The sequence below is a fragment of the Heloderma suspectum genome, chromosome 3, assembly GCF_057233095.1.
Source record: "Heloderma suspectum isolate Gila_16-S chromosome 3, 16-S_ref, whole genome shotgun sequence".
Lineage (NCBI taxonomy): Eukaryota > Metazoa > Chordata > Lepidosauria > Squamata > Helodermatidae > Heloderma > Heloderma suspectum.
The window spans coordinates 916328-935602 of NC_139460.1; the positions used below are offsets into that span (position 1 = coordinate 916328).

The window sequence follows — 19275 nt, forward strand, 5'->3', positions numbered from 1 at the left end:
AGGCAAGCAAGCTCCCAGAGAGCAAGCGAACAGGGAGAGCAAACAGGAGTTTGGCAGGGGAGTTGCAGCGGACGAGAAGACAAAGGCAAAGTGTGGGGCTCTGTTGTTAACCTCTAGTGAATAGAGCACAAAGCACAGGCTATCCCAGTATGATCAGAAAGCCAGAAACATAAAGGGAATAGAGACTATGGAAGGAAAAGACTCTCCAGTGGTGGTGACCTGCAAGGTCTGTGCCATGTTTGTTTTCTTGCCTGAGATCAACATGGCCTACATGTGCAACAACTGCAAGTTGACCACGCTGTTGAAAGAAAAGGTAAGAGGACCGGAGTGGCGAGTGGTGAAGCTCCAGGGAATAAGAGAAGACAAAGAGTTCTTGGACAGAACGGTGGAACTACAGCAAAGCGAAGAACAGAAGCTAGAAGAGCAACAGCAAGCTGAGCCAGAAGAGGAAAATGCTGAGGTGAGAAAAAATGCAGTAGAGGATACTCCTTGGAAAAGGGTGACAGTTTGGAGCAGAAGAACTAGAAGCCATGCTACACCAGTGGAAACAGTGGAGCTGTGGAACCATTTCCAGGTACTTGAGGATGAGACTGGAGGACAGCCTGCAGAGGGAGAATTACAGGGGACACTTCAGGAGAGTGAGCAAGAGGCTGAAGGTCAGTCAAGCAGAGGCAATGAAACTCAGGCCTACAACAACGAGAAGAGTAGTAGTAGTGAGAGACCCCTTGCTGTGTGGGATCGAAACCCAAGTATATTGTGAAGACCCATGGACTCGCCAGGTATGCTGTCTCCCAGGAGGATGGACTAGAGATGTGACTGAAGGGTTGCCTGCACTCATAAAGCCCACTGACAGGTACCCCTTTCTTCTCATCCATGTGGGAACAAATGATACTGCCAAGCAGAGCTACGAAGAAATCACATCAGACTTTGAAGCTTCTTCTGAAGACAACAGAAGAAGCCAATGTGGCTTCACAAAAAGCTTAGGGGTGACCTGAAAACAAAAAAGGACACATATAGGAAGTGGAAGGAAGGCCAAGTAACAAAGGAAAAGTACAGGCAGGTAGCACAGAACTGCAGGGATGGCGTCAGGAAGGCTAAAGCTGAGAACGAGCTGAGGTTAAGAGAGGGAGGCTAAAAGCCACAAAAAGGCTTTCTTCAGCTACGTGCATAGTAAAAGGCAGAGGAAAGAAATGGTGGTTCAGCTATTAAATAAGGATAACAAAACGATAACAGATGACAAGGAAAAGGCAGAAGTGCTCAATTCCTACTTTGGCTCAGTCTTCTCCTGAAAAAGGGTCTACAAGCCCCCTGGCAAAGGCAAGGTACAGGCTGAAGGGGCAGGACAGCAGCTTCAGATCGATAGGCATATGGTCAAGGAACACCTAATGACTTTGAATGAGTTCAAATCCCCAGGGCCAGATGAACTGCATCTTAAGAGTAATAAAGGAACTGGCAGAAGAACTCTCAGAGCCACTGTCTATTCTCTTTGAGAAATCATGGAGGATGGGTGAAGTGCCAGAAGACTGGAGGAGGGCTAACATTGTCCCTATCTTCAAAAATGGCAACTACAGACCAGTTGGACATCAACCCCTGGGAAAATTCTGGAGCAGATTATAAAGCCATAAGTGTGTAAGCACTTTGAAAACAATGCAGTGATTACTGGAAGCCAACCTGGATTTGTCAAGGACAAATCCTGCCAGAGTACTCTGATCTCATTTTTGGATCATAGCAACATAGAATAGTAGGGTTGGAAGGGGCCTGTAAGAGCCATCTTTGCCACATTAGCAACAAAAGGCCAGGGCTGTCCCAGGCCACTGATCTTTGGCCCCCAGGTTCTGCACTCTTAGAATAATAGAATCATAGAATAGTAGGGTTGGAAGGGGCCTACAAGGCCATCGAGTCCAACACCCTGCTCAATGCAGGAATCTAAGTCAAAGAATCCCTGATAGATGGCTCAGGTAAGCTCCCTTGAGGACTGTGGGAATGCTGTGGACATAATATATCTCGACTTCAGCAAAGCTTTTGACAAAGTGCCCCATGATATCCTGATGAGCAAACTAGCTCAAAGTGGGCGAGATGAAACAACTCTCATGTGGATCCACATCTGGCTACAGCATGAGACTCAAAGAGTGCTTATCAATGGTATCTTCTCAAACTGGGGAGACGTAATGAGAGGGGTACCGCAGGACTCAGTCCTGGGCCCAGTGCTCTTCAACATTTTTATTAATGACTTGGAGGAGGAGGTGCAGGGAATGCTGATCAAATGTGCAGATGACACAAAATTGGGCGGGATAGCTAATACTTTGGAAGACAGAAACAAAATTCAAAGTGATCTGGATAGACTGGAGCGCTGAACAGAAAACAACAGAATGACATTTAATAGGGATAAATGCCAAGTTCTGCACCTAGGAAAAAGAAACCAAATGCACAGTTACAAGATGGGGGATACATGGCTCAACAATGCTACAAGCGAGAAGGATCTTGGAATTGTAGATCACAAGCTGAGATTGTTGAAGATGAGCCAACAATGTGATGTGGCTGCAAAAAAGGCAAATGCTAATTTGGGCTGCATTAATAGAAGTATAGCTTCCAAATCATGGGAAGTACTACTTTCCCTCTACTCAGCACCGATTAGGCCTCATCTTGAGTACTGTGGCCAGTTCTGGGCACCACACTTTAAGAAGGATGCAGACAAACTGGAGAGGTTTCAGAGGAGGGCAACAAAGATGATCAGGGGACTGGAAACAAGGCCCTATGAAGAGAGACTGAAAGAACTGGGCATGTTTCGCCTTGAGAAGACTGAGGGGAGACAGGACAGCACTCTCCAGGTTGGGTTGGGAGGGGCCTGTCAGACCGGAGTTTGTCACAGAAGTTGTCCCAGAGAGGAAGGCCAGCATCTCTTCTCGATCATCCCAGAGTGCAAGACATGGAATAATGGGCTTAAGTGACAGGAAGCCAGATTCCGGCTGAACATCAGGAAAAACATCCTGACTGTAAGAGCAATACGACAATGGAACCAATTCCCGAGGGAGGTGGTGGGCTCTCCCACACTGGAGGCGTTCAAGACGAGGCTGGACAGCCATCTGTCAGGGATGCTCTGACTTGGATTCCTGCATTGAGCAGGGGGTTGGACTCGATGGTCTTACAGGCCCCTCTCAACCCTACTATTCTGTGATTTTATGAAATAGCCGCCCCTCATATGACGTTAATGGAGGATCAGCCCATCAATGGCTATTCTTAGTCTTGAGGGCTATCTCCAGGATCAAAGGCATATGCCTTGGCTCTGTGTGCCAGTCCTTGCTGGGGAACAGTGGCAGGAGGGGTGTATTTCCCCCATGCCCTGAGGTGGGCTTCCAGAGGGACCTGGCTGTCTTTGGGGCAGGGATGCTGGGCCAGAGAGGTCTTGGTCTCATTGGGCATCAGGGCTCTTCCGCAGCCCCTTGCTGCTCACCCAAGTGGCTTTGACCTGCAGGAGCTTCAGGACAGGCCACTGAGGCCTCCTCCCTCCCTCTGCCCAAGATGCTGTTGGCACAGGGGTGCAGGAAATGGCCCCTGGCTTGGATGGACTTGAAAGGGAATGAGAGGGATCCCTGCTCGAGATGGCCATGAGCAGCCATGAGGGCTGAATGGAGACATCCCGTACAAGAGAGCCAGTGTGGTGTAGTGGCTAGAGTGTTGGACTGAGAGCCGGGAGATCCAGGTTCTAGTCCCCACTCGGCCATGGAAGCTCACTGGGTGACTTTGGGCCAGTCACAGACTCTCAGCCCAACCTACCTCACAGGGTTGTTGTTGTGAGGATAAAATGGAGAGGAAGAGGATAATGTAAGCCGCCTTGGGTTCCTTGCAAGAGGAAAAAAGGCGGGGTATAAATGCAATAATAAATAAATAAGAGCAGAACATCTGGACCATCAGTGCTGATGGGGTGGCGACCATTCAAGGGGAGAGGGCGGGGGCCTTCACGCCAGGCTGCTCTCCAGGCTTAAAAAAGTGTCTCTATGCAGCTCCTTTCCAAGGCCCTTGGGGCAGAGTCCGCCTCAGCCGCCTGTGGCCATGAATTCCACAGGGCGCGCCTTGACTTCTTTACAGGATTGGGGGCGGCGGGAGGGCACCGGTGCCGAAAACCCCTCGCCCATCCCGCCCTGCAGCATCCTGCGAGGCGCCCTCTGCCCAGATGCAGTTCCCACGGCAACCGCCGGTCACGCCGCTCCCGCTTCACCCGAGCGGGATGGGCCGCCCCCGCCTGCGGGCTGCTTGCCTCCCGGGGCGGGGAACGGGCCGGGGCGCCGCCCGCGCTCGGGCACTGCGGAGGAGCCGCAGCTGCTGCATCCCGGAGCGGGCTCGGCGGGCGCGACCATTGCGGCGACGGGGGGGGGGCGGAGCGGGCGGCCCGCGTGCACCGGGGCCGGGCCGGGCCGGCCTGGCCTTCGGCGGAGGGGCGGGCGCGCGTGCGGCAGAAGGCAGGGCGCCCGCGCTCCCGCCGAAGGGCTGCGGGCGGGAAACCCGGCTGCGCCCCCCTCCGGCGCCTGAAGTGGTACGCTCCGGCCCCGGCGGCTGGGAGGATGCGGTGAGCCGCGCAGCCCAGCCCAGCGCGATCCCGAGCCGCCGCCGCGCAGCATCCGGCCTCCCGGGCATCCGAGGGCGATGCGGGCTCCGGCAGCGGCGGCAGCAGCCCCCGCCGCCCGCGGCAGCAGCCCCCGCTGAGCCCCGCCAGCAGTTCCGGTGAGTGCGGGCGCGGCCTGCCTCGGCCGCCCCCTGCGCGGGCGCCTCCGCCTCCGCCTGGCCGGCCGGGCTCCGCGGGAGGGGCGGGGAGGCGGCCCCGCGGGGCCCCCCCGCCCGCCCGCCCGCCGCGCGAGGCCGCTTCCAGGGCGCGGGCCGCCTCGCCCGCCGGCGCTCGGCGGGCTCTCCGTCGGGGCGGGGCCGGAGCCGCGCCCGGGCCGCCGCCTTCGCCGCTCCGCCCGGGCCCAGCCGCCCGGCCCGCCGGCCGCCCTGGCCCCCTTCCCGGGGAAGGGGAGGAGCCGTCCCCGGCGCCCGGCCCGCGCGGCCAGACCCGGAAGGGGCGGCGGGCGGCGGCGGCCCCGAGAGCCGGGCCCGCGGGGCGCGCGCAGCGCGGAGACCGCCCGCGAGCGCCGGGCCCGGGCGGGCTGCTGGCCCCGGCGGCGCGGGCGCCTCGCGCCGCTTGCTCCGGAGCCCCGGCGCGAGAGCGAGCAGGCAGGCGCCCCTCCCGCCCGCGGGCGCGGCTGTCGTGGGCTGGCGGGCGAAGCCCCGCGCGGCCCCGGCGTCTTCTCGGCGCCGGCGGAGCCCGGGACTCGCTTCCCCTGTGCTCGGCCGGGTCGAGGCCGAGGTGCTCGGAGGGGGCGGATGGGCACCCGCTGCGGCGGGGCTTCACTCGTGCCCTGGCCCCGCAGGGCAGGGGGAGGGGCGCTGCTCTTGCCCCGCCTTTGCTTCCCCTGGACGTCAGGGCGCGGGGCGGCGGGCTGGGCGGCCTCCTGGTGCCCCAGTGCCTCCTGAGCTGTGGGTCGCCCCTCTCCCCTCGGCAGGCCCGCAGGAGAGGCGGCTCCCCGGCACCGCCATGGCCAAGCGGGAGTCCAGCTCCAGCCCTGTGGTGCGGCAGATCGACAAGCAGTTCCTGGTGTGCAGCATCTGCCTGGACCGCTACCACAACCCGAAGGTGCTGCCGTGTCTCCACACCTTCTGTGAGAGGTGAGACCCCCTCCTCCCTCGCTGCCGCCTCTGCCTGGCCCAGAGGAGGCCCTCGGGAGTGGCCTGTGCCCAAGCCAAGCCCCTGCGCGCCAACGTGATGCCCTTTGCTCTGCCCAGCCCGAGAGCCACCGCAGCAGCCGCTTCAGTTTTAGTTTTGTTTAACGCGAGGAGCTGGGGTGGCGGCGGGGGGGGGGGGGTTCTGGGGCATCGGATGTGCGAGGTGTGGGAGGGGGGAGGTAGCAGCACAGCTGCACGCCTCCCTCAGCTGGGTGCTGGAGCCCCTTGCAGGTTCTCTGCCCAGCATCCAGCAATCCGGAGACCAACAGAGGATTCCAGAGACTTCCAGGGCCCCCCAGAAGTTGTGCAGTTCTGCGTTTGGAGCTGCCATCTGCAGGGCTTCTGTTGCTTGCAGAAGTAGCTTGACCTTTGCCTGTGTTGCCTCCCTCTTAAGGCCTGTTCATGGTTCACAGATCTTGGCAGTGTTGTTGAATGTATTTTAAGTTAGCGGCGGTGGTTCTCGCTTCGTTGTAAGATGAGTCTTGGCAGTGAGTGGGATCGAAATGTAATACAAGAGGAATGTCACCAAAATTTATTTCTTTCAAGGATTCCAATGCGGTTTTTCAAAATGTGACGTTTTCCTAAGGTGGCGTATGGTCAGTATAAACAATATGCTAAAATAACATAGACGTCTAAGCTATTAAAAGTAAGAAAGCAGTATTAAACTCTAGAAACCACCAATCCCAACAGCAAACTTTAAAAATGATTTATCGCGCACAAAAATGTATAAAATCCAGTCTACGCTTCTTCTTTTAAACTAAAGGTAGATTGAATTTAAAAAGCCCCCCCACCCCAAGAAAACAAGTAGGGAGCCAAATGTACCTCTTGAGAGGAGGATTTCCATAAAAATGGGGTCACTGCTGTGAAGGCCCTGCCTCTTGTGCCTGCCAATCTGACTAAACCTGGTGGTTGTTTTTGCAGGGTGGTGGCGGCGGCAATTGGTGGCCCTCCCGATGTTTTGGTCTAGAACTTCCATCATCCCTTGCCACTGGTTATGCTGCCTAGGGCTGAGTTGTAGGCCAAAACATCTGGAGGGTCACAAGTTGCCCACCTCTGCATTAAGGGCTTGAAAAGTCAACATCAGCACCTTGAGCTGGACTCGGAAGCAATTACACAGCCAGTGCAGCTGATACAGCATTGGCGTGATGTGATCCAAATGATGAGCTCCTGCAAGCCCCCAGGCAGCGACGTTCTGCGCTAGCTGAAGCTTGCAGGCCATCTCTAAAGCCAGCCCCACATGGAGGCCATGGCAGTAGTCCAGTCTTGATGTAAGCAGGGCAGGAGTAACTGAGGTGAGGCCCTCTGTTCCCAGGTAGGGTTGCAGCTGGAATGCCAACACAGGCACCCCGAGGCAGTGTTGACCCCGATAGGGCTGAGCCCGGGGGGCCCCCAGCTGCAATCTTGGGCTGCCAGCGGGAGTGCCGCTCCGCCTGGGACTGGCCTGATGCCTCTGTCCAAACCGACAGGCCTTTCCCCGCAGCGCCTTCCTCTTGTCTGGATTAAGGGCCAGTGCGCTTGCCCTCGTCCATCCAAAAAACCAGTGCCTTGCCAGGTGCAACCCTCTTTCTGTTTTCAGTGGTGGTCTCCCCCACTTTCCCAGGAAGCTCACAAGTGTGTGTGGGGGGGTGAGGGAGAGGACCCCCCCGGCCATTTCTCCACAGCATCTGGCCAGTGTCCCCTCATGGCCAGTGACAGGCCTGCTTTCCATGCATGTGTCTAAGCCAGGGCTGGACAACTTGTGGCCCTCCAGATGTTTTGGCCTACAACAGAGATATTTCAATATGGTAAGAGAGATGTAAATCTATTAAATAAAAGAAAGGCAAACACTCCCATCAGCCCTAGTCATAGAATCATAGAATAGTAGGGTTGGAAGGGGCCTACAAGGCCATTGAGTCCAGCCCCCTGCTCAATGCAGGAATCCAAGTCAGAGCATCCCTGACAGATGGCTGTCCAGCCTCGTCTTGAAGGCCTCCAGTGTGGGAGAGCCCACCACCTCCCCAGGTAATTGGTTCCATTGTCGTATTGCCCTAACAGTCAGGAAGTTTTTCCTGATGTTCAGCCAAAATCTGGCTTCCTGTCACTTAAGCCCATGATTCCGTGTCCTGCACTCTGGGAGGATCGAGAAGAGATCCTGGCCTTCTTCTCTGTGACAACCTTTCAAGTACTTGAAGAGCGCTATCCTATCTCCCCTCAGTCTTCTCTTTTCTAGGCTAAACATGCCCAGTTCTTTCAGTCTCTCTTCATAGGGCTTTGTTTCCTGTCCCCTGATCATCTTTGTTGCCCTCCTTTGAACCCTCTCCAGTTTGTCTGCATCCTTCTTCAAGTGTGGTGCCCAGAACTGGACACAGTACTCCAGATGAGGCCTAACCAGTGCTGAGTAGAGGGGAACGAGTCCTTCCTGGGATTTGGAAGCTATGGTTCTATTAATGCAGCCCAAAATAGCATTTGCCTTTTTTACAGCCACATCACATTGTTGGCTCATCTTCAGCTTGTGACTGACAACAATTCCAAGATCCTTCTTGCTTGTATTGTGGTTGAGCCACATATCCCCCATCATGTAACTGTGCATTTGGTTTCTTTCTCCTAGGTGCAGAACTTGGCATTTATCCCTATTAAATGTCATTCTGTTGTTTTCTGCCCAGCGCTCCAGTCTATCCAGATCACTTTGAATTCTCTTTCTGTCTTCCAAAGGATTAGCTACCCCGCCCCATTTGGTGTCATCTGCAAATTTGATCAGCATTCCCTGCACCTCCTCCTCCAAGTCATTAATACAAATGTTAAAGAGCACTGGGCCCCGGACTTGAGCCCTGCGGTACCCCACTCGTTACTTCTCCCCAGTTTGAGAAGGTCCTGTTGATAACCACTCTTTGAGTCCGATTCTGTAGCCAACTGTGGATCCACCGGATCATTGCATCTAGCCCACTTTGAACTAGTTTGCTCATCAGGATATCATGGGGCACTTTGTCAAAAGCTTTGCTGAAGTTGAGGTATATGATGTCTACAGCATTCCCATGGTCTACAAGGGAGGTGACTTGATCAAAAAATGAGATGATCAGATTTGTCTGGCAGGACTTGTTTTTGACAAATCCATGTTGGCTTTGAGTAGTCACAGCATTGTTGTCAAGGTGCTTCCAGGAGGATTCCTTTATCATCTGCTCCAGAATTTTCCCAGGGATTGATGTCAGACTGACTGGTCTGTAGTTCCCAGGTTCCTCCTTTTTGCCCTTTTTGAAGATAGGGACAACGTTAGCCCTCCTCCAGTCATCTGGCACTTCCCCCGTCCTCCATGATTTCTCAGAGAGAATAGACAGCGGTTCTGAGAGTTCTTCTGCCAGTTCCTTTATTACTCTAGGATGCAGTTCATCTGGCCCTGGGGATTTGAACTCATTCAGAGTCATTAGGTGTTCCTTGACCAAATGCCTATCGATCTCAAGCTGCAATCCTGCCCCTTCAGCCTGTACTTTGCCTTTGCCAGGGGGGTCATAGACCCTCTTTTGGGAGAAGACTGAGCCAAAGTAGGAATTGAGCACCTCTGCCTTTTCTTTGTCATCTGTTATCGTTTTGCCATCCTTATTTAATAGCTGAACCACCATTTCTTTCCTCTGCCTTTTTCTATGCACGTAACTGAAGAAAGCCTTTTTGTGGATTTTAGCATCCCTCGCTAACCTCAGCTCGTTCTCAGCTTTAGCCTTCCTGACGCCATCCCTGCAATTCTGTGCTACCTGCCTGTACTCTTCCTTTGTTGCTTGGCCTTCTTTCCACTTCCTATATGTGTCCTCTTTTGTTTTTAGGTCATCCCTAAGCTTTTTGTGAAGCCACATTGGCTTCTTCTGTCGTCTTCCACCTTTTCTTCTTGTTGGAATGGTTTGTGATTGTGCCTTGAGAATTTCCTTTCTCAAGGCACAATCACACCCATCTTGGACTCCTTTTCTCGTTAGCGTTGCTTGCCATGGGACCTTACTGATCATTGTTCTGAGTTTATGAAAATCAGCTTTCCTAAAATCCAGGGTACGCGTTTGACTACACTCAGCTTTGGCTTCCCTTAGAACCAAGAACTCAAGTACAACATGGTTGCTTTCCCCCAGAGTTCCTGTAACTGCGACTTTATCCACTAAGTCATCTCTGTTGGTTAGGTTCAAGTCAAGGATAGCCGATCCTCTAGTTCCTTCCTCTCCTTTCTGTAGGAGGAAGTTATCCGCCACACAAGTCAGGCATTTCCTGGAGGGGCCATGTTTTGCAGAATTCGTCTCCCAACAAATATCGGGGAAATTGAAGTCCCCCATGACTACTACATCATGCTTCCTTAAAACATTGGCTATTTGCTTTTCAAAAGTTTCATCCTCGTCTTCTCCTTGATTGGGTGGCCGGTAGTAGACTCCGACCACCAGGTTCCTTTTATTCTTTGCTCCATTTATTTCAACCCAGATGCTCTCGATGGGGCTACCAAGCACATGCTCCTGTATTTCTGTGCAGAGATATGTATTTTTCACATGCAGTGCAACCCCACCTCCCTTTCTGTTCCTCCTGTTCTTTTTGAACAAGTTATATCCTTCCATTGCTGTATTCCAGTCATGAGAGTCATCCCACCAAGTCTCAGTTATATCTATCAAGTCATAATTTCCCTCTTGTATTAAGAGTTCAAGTTCGTTCTGTTTGTTTCCCATACTCTGGGCATTAGTATATAGACATCGAAGACCATATGCTTCATAGTCTGGCTTTCTTCCTACATGTGTCTGAAGACTATTATTGGGTGCTATCAGAGCTGTTCTCTGCGTTGCAGTGCATGCGCCTACATCCACTGTTACCCCCAATTTTACGTCTTCCTTCCCTGTAGGATTCAGTTTAAAGCCCTCCTGATGAAGTTCTTCGTGCTGTGGCCAAACACATTCTTCCCAGCCTTTGTGAGGTGCAACCCATCCCTTGCCAACAGCCCATCTTCCAGGAAGTATAGCCCGTGGTCCCAGAATCCAAATCTCTCTTGTCGGCACCACCTTCGTAGCCAGTCATTCACCCGAGTATTTTTCATTCCCTTTCTATTTTATTTTTATTTATTTCATTTATTTCATTTCTATACTGCCCAATAGCCGAAGCTCTCTATCCTTCTTCTAACTACTGGAAGGATGGATGAGAAAACTATCTGGGCCCCAAAGTTCTTGCGTTTCCTTCCCAAAGCTTCAAAGTCTGACGTGATCTCTTCATAGCTCTGCTTGGCGGTATCAGTTGTTCCCACATACGGCTCATGGTGAGGGGAGTTGTGGGCCAAAACATCTGGGCAGCTACATGTCGCCCACCCCTGTTCCAAGCCCTTTTTGCAAACTATCTGTACAAGAGGCCTTTGCTATATGATCTCTCAAAATTTGTAACATCCCACCCCCCATCTTCTGATGCCTGCCATCCCTTCTCCCACAAAGCTGCTTCCATATACCAGCCTTTGAATCTTGGTTTGGGGAAGCTAGAAAGACTGGCTGTCTCCGTTCTTCCAGCCTCCTCTGGATTGTGTCCCTCTCACTGCTTCTGTGCCACCCCACTTAACCTTCTGAGTTTGCATGCTGCAGAAGCTGCGGGACAGTGCTGTGCCTGGTTTGCTCTTAAATCCACCAAATTAATGGTGTTGGCCTATTTTGCTGCTGTATCACATCAGGTCTCACTCCTAGTTATTTCCCCTCTTTGACCTCTTGAGTTCTTTCAGAGAATGTATCCTCAACATTTTTACCAGTGATCCCCCCACTCCAATGGCACTGATGCAGAATGTCAACCCTGTGGCTGCTGTCTTAAAGATTCCCCCATTCAGTGACAGGCCTTTGCTCAGCCATTTGGTTCAGTGGCTAGTGATGCCAGGCAGGCTTTAATTGGCATGTCCTCACCTGACACTGAGAGCTTGCTCAGGCCATCTAGATTCAGAGCTGTTGTGCTCAATCAAGCGCCTTTATCCATGGGAACAAAGGAATTCCAGGGAGCTTCCTCTACACCTCCTGGTAGACACCCTTGAGTCATTTACAGGCATCGAGCTAGGAAGAGCCGAGAGCGACACCGCTTGAGCTGAACGGAGACTGCCAGCGGCCATGCCGCTTTGCACAGCAAGGCCTGCTTGCCTGGCATTCGCCACGAGAGTGGCAGCCATGCTCTCACTAGCCCTGGAAGTGCCAGTCGGATTGTTGCGTTGTGGCTGGGCAGGGACCCTTGTTTGCAGGTCATTGTGCATGCTTCTTGGGAGCTGAGTCTTCGAGTCTAGAAGACTGCCTAACAGCTTTGTGCAGAGGAGCAGCGAGGGGGTCCCAATTCAGCCAGTGGCTATTTTAGCAGGGATCTTCTTTATCTGTTCAAAGTATGTGCAAAGACTTCTGCCAGCATGAGTTGCAGACCGCACAAGCAACAGATGCCCTAAGGAACCAGCTGTCACTTTCACAGTGTGCAAACAGGCCAGGAAGCCAAACTGCATGGGTGGAACTCCTTCCTGGACCGGTGTGGGGAGTGACAGCAGGGCCACCTGCCAGGAAGGGTCTGGATCAAGGGCGGCGGTATGTGTGGAGTTCATCTTCCGAACATGTAGGCACACTGGGGCCTCAGCGCCTTCTCTCTCTCTGTGTCTCTGTGTACCTGTGCATGCATACGTCCTTCTCAGATAGCGGAGGGTGTGTTTACAAAGTGGAAAAGATTTGGGGAAGAGCTACCAAAATGAGAACATGATGATGGTGATGATTAATTAAAAGAATTAAACACCTCATAAAATAAATTTCTCTAGTTGAATAAAATTGCAGTAAAATCAACATAAAACAAATAAATGTGTCAACGCACTATAGAATAAAGTATCGGAAGGTAAAACCAGATTGCGGGGACTAAAATAATAAAACACAAACTACTAAAATGTTTAAAAATGCTTTTAAAACGCTTTCTAGATAGGTGGCTGCCTCTGAACTTGGAGGTGACCGCCCATCCAAAGCAGGGCAGGAGAAGCATGGAGGGGATCGTTCCCACCGCGCGTCTCCTGCCCTGCTTTGTAGGCCAGACAGCCGATTGCAGCTGTGTAGCCGCAGGAGGACCAAGTGGGGAAGGGGGCTGCTGTACGACACACTGGGTGTGTCGTACAGGCAGTTGCGCTCTCCCCACCCCAGAATGCCCCCAGCCACGCCCCTTTCCGGCCCCTCTGCGCTCCTCATGCGAGCGCAGAGGATGGTCTGTTCTGCACTGCCTCCGAGGCAGCGCGGAAGTGGAGGGAGGTCTGTTCTCTGGGAACCGACCTTGGAATGCAGGCTCCAAGGTCAGTTCCCAGAAAACCACATATCCTATGGCCGTCTTCCCTTGAGAGAGAATTCCAGAGCTGGGGGGCCACCACTGAAAAAGCCCTGAGTTAGACAGGCCAATGAAGCCCTGAATGGGTATGCTGACAGTTCCCTTCCTTTTAATTCTGTGTGGTGTGTGTGTGTGATTTACTCATGGGTTCTCTTGAGCAGAGGTCAAGGCGAGCGTGTGTGCTTTGGTCTGATCCAGCACGGCTCTTATGTTTTTTGTGTCATCAAGGGCTTTGGGGAGGGATGGCGTCATAATGGTTAGCCCTTGCAGTGCCCTTTGAGAAGGTTTTACAAGCATTAGCTCAGTAATGGTTACAAAATGCCTGTATTACAATTCTGCCCTGGAGGGGGCCTGAGTCTGGGCTCCAGTGACTTTCCTCAGCTTGCATATACTGCGGTGGATGGACTCCCTGGCCAGGACCTGGTGTCGGGGGGGGGGGGGCTGTCTCCCTCCCCCGCTTTGTAGCAGGTGCCCCCTGTTCAGTTCCCCCCCCAGCCCCAGCCTTTAGAGGGGCCAGGGGCAGGCGGCCCCACAGATGTGGGACACGTGGAGGCCTTTGAGCGGGCTGGTCTGGGGCCCGGCGCTCTTGCTTGCAGGGGCTTTGGGTGGTTCTGTGCCCAGAGCCTTTGGGAAGGTGCAGATGGCAAGTCTGAGCGGAGGAAAGGGAGCAGGCGTGCTTCGGGAGCACGTGGCTTGGGCTGGCCGGCCGGCCAGGGGCTGGCTGCCTTCCAGCACTGTGCTGAGATGTCTGGCTGGCACCGGATTCCATGCTCCGGTCTTCTGCTGGGTGCAGGATGACCTTGCAGATGGTCTGGTCCCCTGGAGAGCGACCTGCCTCTGCAGCCACAGCAGCAGCCTCACTGGAGGCGATGCTGCAGCGGCGAGGTGGGGAGGGGAGGGGCCTGTGTGGACGAAGAGGAGCAGCCGGGCCGGTTGGTGCGCCTTGCCTTCAGGCCTGAAAGAGAGGCCACGGAGCGGTGTCTGATGCTGCTGTGAGACAGCCCCAGGCTGCCCAGGCGGCGACCGAAGCCCCAAGCCCAAGGCCCTGGGCGGCTGGCCGGCCTGGTGGGTCAGGATGGGGCTGGGCTGCCTTGTGCTGGAGGGAGCTGCCCAGTGGAACAGCAGCGCCTGCAGTGCCAGAGCCAAGGCGGGGTGGGGGTGGGGGTGGGGGTGGGGGTGGGGCTCAGTCGGCACGGAAGATGCAGGCGACGCGCATCCCGGCTCGGCTGGGGGGCGGGCTCTGAGCCAGTGCCCCCGAGGCCCCTCCTGCAGCCAGCCAGGAGGAGGGAGAAGAGGCAGGCGCCCTTGGGGGCTTGCAGGAGGATGGCCCCCAGGGTGCTGTCGGGGATGCCAGGACAGGGTGGCTCTGGGTGGCTGACCTTCAGGGGTGCTCCTGCAGTGAGGGCAGGCAGGGATGCCCCCGCTGGCTTTGAAAGGCCCCTCCCACCTCTGAACAACTGTAGTCCTCGGGCGCACACCAACCCCTTGGTCTTTCTGCACCCAGCTCCAGGGCTGCCTCGCCTCCAGGCCTGCCGTCCATCCCCCGCCCCCCAGCAGGGCTGCCCCTGCTCTGCTGCCACCTATTTCCTGCCAGGCCTGCCTGCTTCCCCCGGCTTTGTCTTGGCCCCTCCCAGCCTCCTGCAAGGCTCCCCCCTCCTCTGCAAGGGGCGCTAGGCCAGCTGACCCCCGTCTCGTCTTGCCTGCTCTGCCCCAGGTGTCTCCAGAATTATATCCCGCCCCAGAGCCTGACCCTGTCCTGCCCCGTCTGCCGCCAGACCTCCATCCTCCCAGAGAAGGGCGTGGCCGCTCTGCAGAACAACTTCTTCATCACCAACCTCATGGAGGTGCTGCAGCGCCAGCCCGACACGGCCAGCCACGAGGACGCCGCTGCCGCCATGCTGGACTCGGCCAGCGCCGTGCCGGGCCAGCCGCTCTCCTGCCCCAACCACGAGGGGAAGGTAGGCGCTCTGCTTGTGCTCCGCTGGCAGGGGAGTGCTCGGAACGGGCACCGCGGTTCCGGCCTGGCCTGAGGCCTTGTGGCCTGGAATCCCCGCCCGACAGCAGTGCAGGAAACGGCCTCATGCCAGGCTCTGTGGTGGCGGCGGCACTTCCCCGTCACCTGCTGCCGCTGGATCCTCTTTCTCCAACCGGAGACGCCGGCCACTGGCCATCCATGTGCAAAGCAGGAGCTGTGCTGCTGGGCTGCGGCCCTTTCCCAAGGCAGCCCAGGTGACTCAGGAGAGCAAGACGGTCTCTGGCAGCCGCTCCAGGGCTGGCCGAAGCCAAGCCTCGGGGGGGGGGGGGGGAGATCCCACATCTCCACTGCTTCCTTCTCCTCTCCTGCCCCACCCCAGATGATGGAGTACTACTGTGAATCCTGCGAGACGGCCATGTGCCACGAGTGCACGGCTGGCGAGCACCGGGAACACGTGACGGTGCCGTTGCGTGATGTGGTGGAGCAGCACAAGGCCTCTCTGCGGCAGCAGCTGGATGCCATTAAGAGCCGGTTGGTGCTGTCCTGGGCTGGGGAGGGGAGGGGCTGGGCCTGGGCAAGTGTGGGCTGGGCTGGGGTGACAAGGCTGCCCTCTTCCGCTTCCTTCCAGGCTGCCCCAGCTGGCCTCAGCCATTGGGGTGGTGTCTGAGATCAGCCAGCAGCTGGTGGAGCGCAAGAACGATGCCGTGGCTGAAATCGGAAGCACTTTTGCCGAGCTGGAGAAGGCCCTGCACCAGCGGAAGGGGCTTTTAGTCCGGGACCTGGAGGCCCTGTGCGGGGCCAAGCAAAAGGTACAGCTGAGCCAGCCCCTTGTCCCCCCCACAGCAGACCTGTCCCCCCAACACAGGCCCTGCCATGAGTGGGGAAGGGCCAGGGGTGCAGGCATCTGGCCCCAGCCAGCCACCACCTTCCTTAGCCCAGCCCGCACGGACTCCCAAAAGGCCGGCTGCTGGAGTGAGGCACCACTTTTAGCCAAGCATACAAGAACCTACAACATCCCTTAGCTGACCCGGCTGAGGCACAGCCCTCTGTCCCCACTCATGGCAGGCCAGCTCCTCCTGAGGAGACCCCAAACGGCATGGCGGCGAGGCACCTGTGTCCGCCCATCTGCACTGTGGCATCCAAGGGCATCCTGCCTCTGTTCAGGGGGCCTCTGCTTGGTCTCTCATGCCTGATTGCTGCTGCCAGGTGTGTTCTCTGTGCGTTTGTCTGACCCCTTTGAAAGCCGTTGCCCGGCACGTCTTTTGGCCGTGTTGAGGAGAGAGGGGCAAAATCCTCTCCCCAGTCTTCAGGCATAATGTTATAAACGTCTCTCGTCATGTCCCCGTCTTTTCCTAAGCTGCATCGTTGCACCTGCACGCAAGGGAAGCGCTCCAAGCCCTGCATGGTTTCAGCTGCTCTTCTGCGTACCCTTTTCGAGTGCTGCCCTGTCCTCTTTGAGGTATGGGGTGCTTCCAGGCAGAGAGCACCTGGCACTGCCAGTTGGAAGGCAGTGAGCAGCTCGTCTGTCTTTTTCTCCTTGATGGAACATCCCCCCAGTGTAATTCCATGAGTGAGGAAAGGTGATGGTGCCGTTAAAGCCTCGCCTGCAAGTTCCTGTGGTAGCACCTGTGGTGATCAAAACGTGACATAGACCAAGATAGAGGCATCATCATGCTCGTCCCCATTTCCAACATCTTTCCCAGCAATTCCTGACACGGAATTTGCCATTGTCACTGCTGCTACTGATGCCGCTGGTCCCAGAGTCGGGAGACCCCACTTCCTGCCTCTCTGAGAACCATCCATCCATTCCTGCTCTGTTTCTTCCTGTTCCATGACTCCTGCGTTGACTGAGGGGCCTTGGGCGGGGGGGCGGGGGGGCGCTAAACAGGCAATGGAGAGGATGGAGGGCGTGTGAGTGGGGAGGATGGGCTGAGTGAGTCTGCAGCATTCATGCCCCTCCAAAGCACGGCTTGGAGGATCGTCTGAACTGAGCCAGTGTCCACTACAATGCGTGTACTTACGTGTTTGTTGACACTTGGGGATTGCTAGGAGCTTGGTAAGGCATGACTTCCCTTTCCACAAGCCATGCTGGTTCTTCCTCAGGAAGGCTTATTCTCTATGTTTAGTGATTCTAGCTTTCTACCAGTGTACAAAGGGCAGATGTTAAACTGATGGATTGGTGCTTCAGAGTTCTTTTGCTTGCTGACTGAGCCAACATCCTAGTTGGCTGATGGGGACGTTCCATGGCAGGAGCAGCCCTGGGCCTTGCACCCTTGTGGAAAGGCCCCTACCATCCACCCCTCTGTACCAGAGTAGGGTCAAGCACTGCCCCCCCGCGCCCCTCTGCAAGGCTACTGGCGCTTCCGTTCATGCTGTCTCTCTCTTGCTGCTTCTATCTTTCATGCCCCCCCCAACCCCAGTCACTGGTTGAGCTTCTGCCACCAGGCATGGCATGGCAAAATATGGGATGCTGGAGAGCCTCAGAGGGCAGCAGGAGACATGAGATCCTGGGTCTGGCAGGAAACCCTGCAGAGAGCAAGTCCGTGGGCAGCCAGGTGGCAGAGTCCCTGCCTGGCCTGGCTGGGATGCCTTGGGGCTGATGGCTCCTCCTGTGGGCAGTGACTCTGTGGCCTGCGAGGGCCTCACTGAACCTTGTGGCCTGTGTGGCTCAGCCATGGATCTCCAGCCCTGGCAGCTCCTGGCCCACACAGTGCAGGACGCTCAGGCCTCCGGGGCAGTCAGTGCCACTAATTACTGGGTGTGGATCTGGCCATCGTGACTGAGGCCATGCAGGCTCAGGCTCCTCTCGCATCACTCAGTCCCACAGGGCGGCAGCTTTGTGCCTCTGCAAGAGACCCGAGTGCCTCTGGGAACAGCCCTTTCCCCTGCCCCAGCACGGTCTGCTCCATCCACTCCTCCCCACCCCTTCTTCCGCTCTCGGTCCTGCCTGAGGAATTAGCAGCAGGGCCACCTCGGTCTGTGTTGTCCGAGATTCTCCATCTTGCGGGGGGGGGGGGGTGTTTCCTGAGCAGTGAGCTTGCAAAGCCAGTGGTCTGTGGGCCGAGACTCTCCCGCTGCCATGTGCATGAACCTCTGGGGCAGGGGTGGGGCTGAAGGAGCCCCTGTGTTGGGGGAGGGAGTGCTGCAGCAGCGCAGCCCGATCGCTGTGTGGGTGCTGCGGGTGGCAGATGAGGCCGCCTCAGCTGGCGGGGCTGGGGCAGCGAGGACGCGGTCTGCCTGCTGGGCCTGAGCAGGCTGCTGGCCCAAGAGCACCTGGTCGCTGCCAAGGCCGGCCTTCTCTCTCCTGCAGGTGCTGCAGGCCCAGCTGGACATGCTGCGCCAAGGCCAGGAGAACATCCTCAGCAGCTGCAGCTTCACAGAGCAGGCGCTGGACCACGGCTCGGAGACGGAGGTGCTACTGGTGAAGAAGCAGATGAGCGAGCGGCTGAGCGAGCTGGCAAGCCGCGAGTTCCCCGAGCAGCCCCACGAGAATGCTCAGGCAGACTATGTGGTGGAGACGGAGGGAGTGCGCAAGTCCATCCTCAACCTGGGGGTGCTGCTCACCACCAGCGCCATTGCCCACAAGACGGTGGCCACGGGAGAGGGGCTCCGTCACGCTGTGGTGGGCCAGGCTGCCTCGCTCACCATCACCACCAAGGATAAGGACGGCGAACTGGTGCGCAGCGGGAGTGCCTGCCTGCAGGCCTTGGTGACGGCACCCGATGGCTCCGCCGTGGACCATGAGGTGCTGGACAACAAGAACGGCACATACGAGCTGCTGTATACACCACGCCACGAGGGGGATCACCTGCTCTCCATCCGCCTCTATGGGCAGCTGATCCGAGGTAGCCCCTCCCGTGCTAAGGCCGTCAAAGCCTCTGATGTGCCGCCTTCCCCTGACGACGTCAAGCGCCGTGTCAAGTCCCCCAGCAGCGGCCACATCCGCCAAAAGGCAGTGCGCCGCCCCTCCAGCATGTACAGCAGTGGCAAGAAGAAGGAGAACCCCATTGAGGACGAGCTGATCTTCCGCGTTGGTCAGTGTGGGGAGCGGCGGGGCAGGGGGATGTGGGGTGCATGCTGTGTGCAACTGAGCAGCAGGCAGGGGGCGGGGTGTCTGAAGGGGACCCCTGGAATTGGCCACTTTCCTCAGGGCCACGGGGGTGACTGCCATCTCGTGCTGTGAGACCAGTAGCTAGGTGCTAGGTGCCGTGCAGAGCGAGGTGGCCAAGCAGGGGCTGGCGTGTGTGTATCTG

At 56.3% G+C, this 19275-nt stretch overlaps 1 protein-coding gene across 9 annotated transcripts in view; it reads left to right on the forward strand.

The window, feature by feature from the left end:
- Window positions 1-4518: 4518 nt before the first annotated feature.
- Window positions 4519-19275, forward strand: part of TRIM3 (tripartite motif containing 3) — a 28658-nt gene continuing 13901 nt past the window's right edge. For 7 of the 9 annotated variants that reach the window (XM_084842138.1, XM_084842140.1, XM_084842139.1 and 4 more), the window contains exons 1-5: window positions 4841-5700; window positions 14762-15005; window positions 15402-15553; window positions 15651-15831; window positions 18333-19056. In XM_084842138.1, the coding sequence (XP_084698264.1) occupies window positions 5570-5700; window positions 14762-15005; window positions 15402-15553; window positions 15651-15831; window positions 18333-19056 (1432 nt within the window). In that variant the 5' untranslated portion in view covers window positions 4841-5569. Of the gene's footprint in view, window positions 4720-4840; window positions 5701-14761; window positions 15006-15401; window positions 15554-15650; window positions 15832-18332; window positions 19057-19275 lie in introns of those variants that run through there. The other 2 variants (XM_084842141.1, XM_084842144.1) reach the window with 2 other exon arrangements.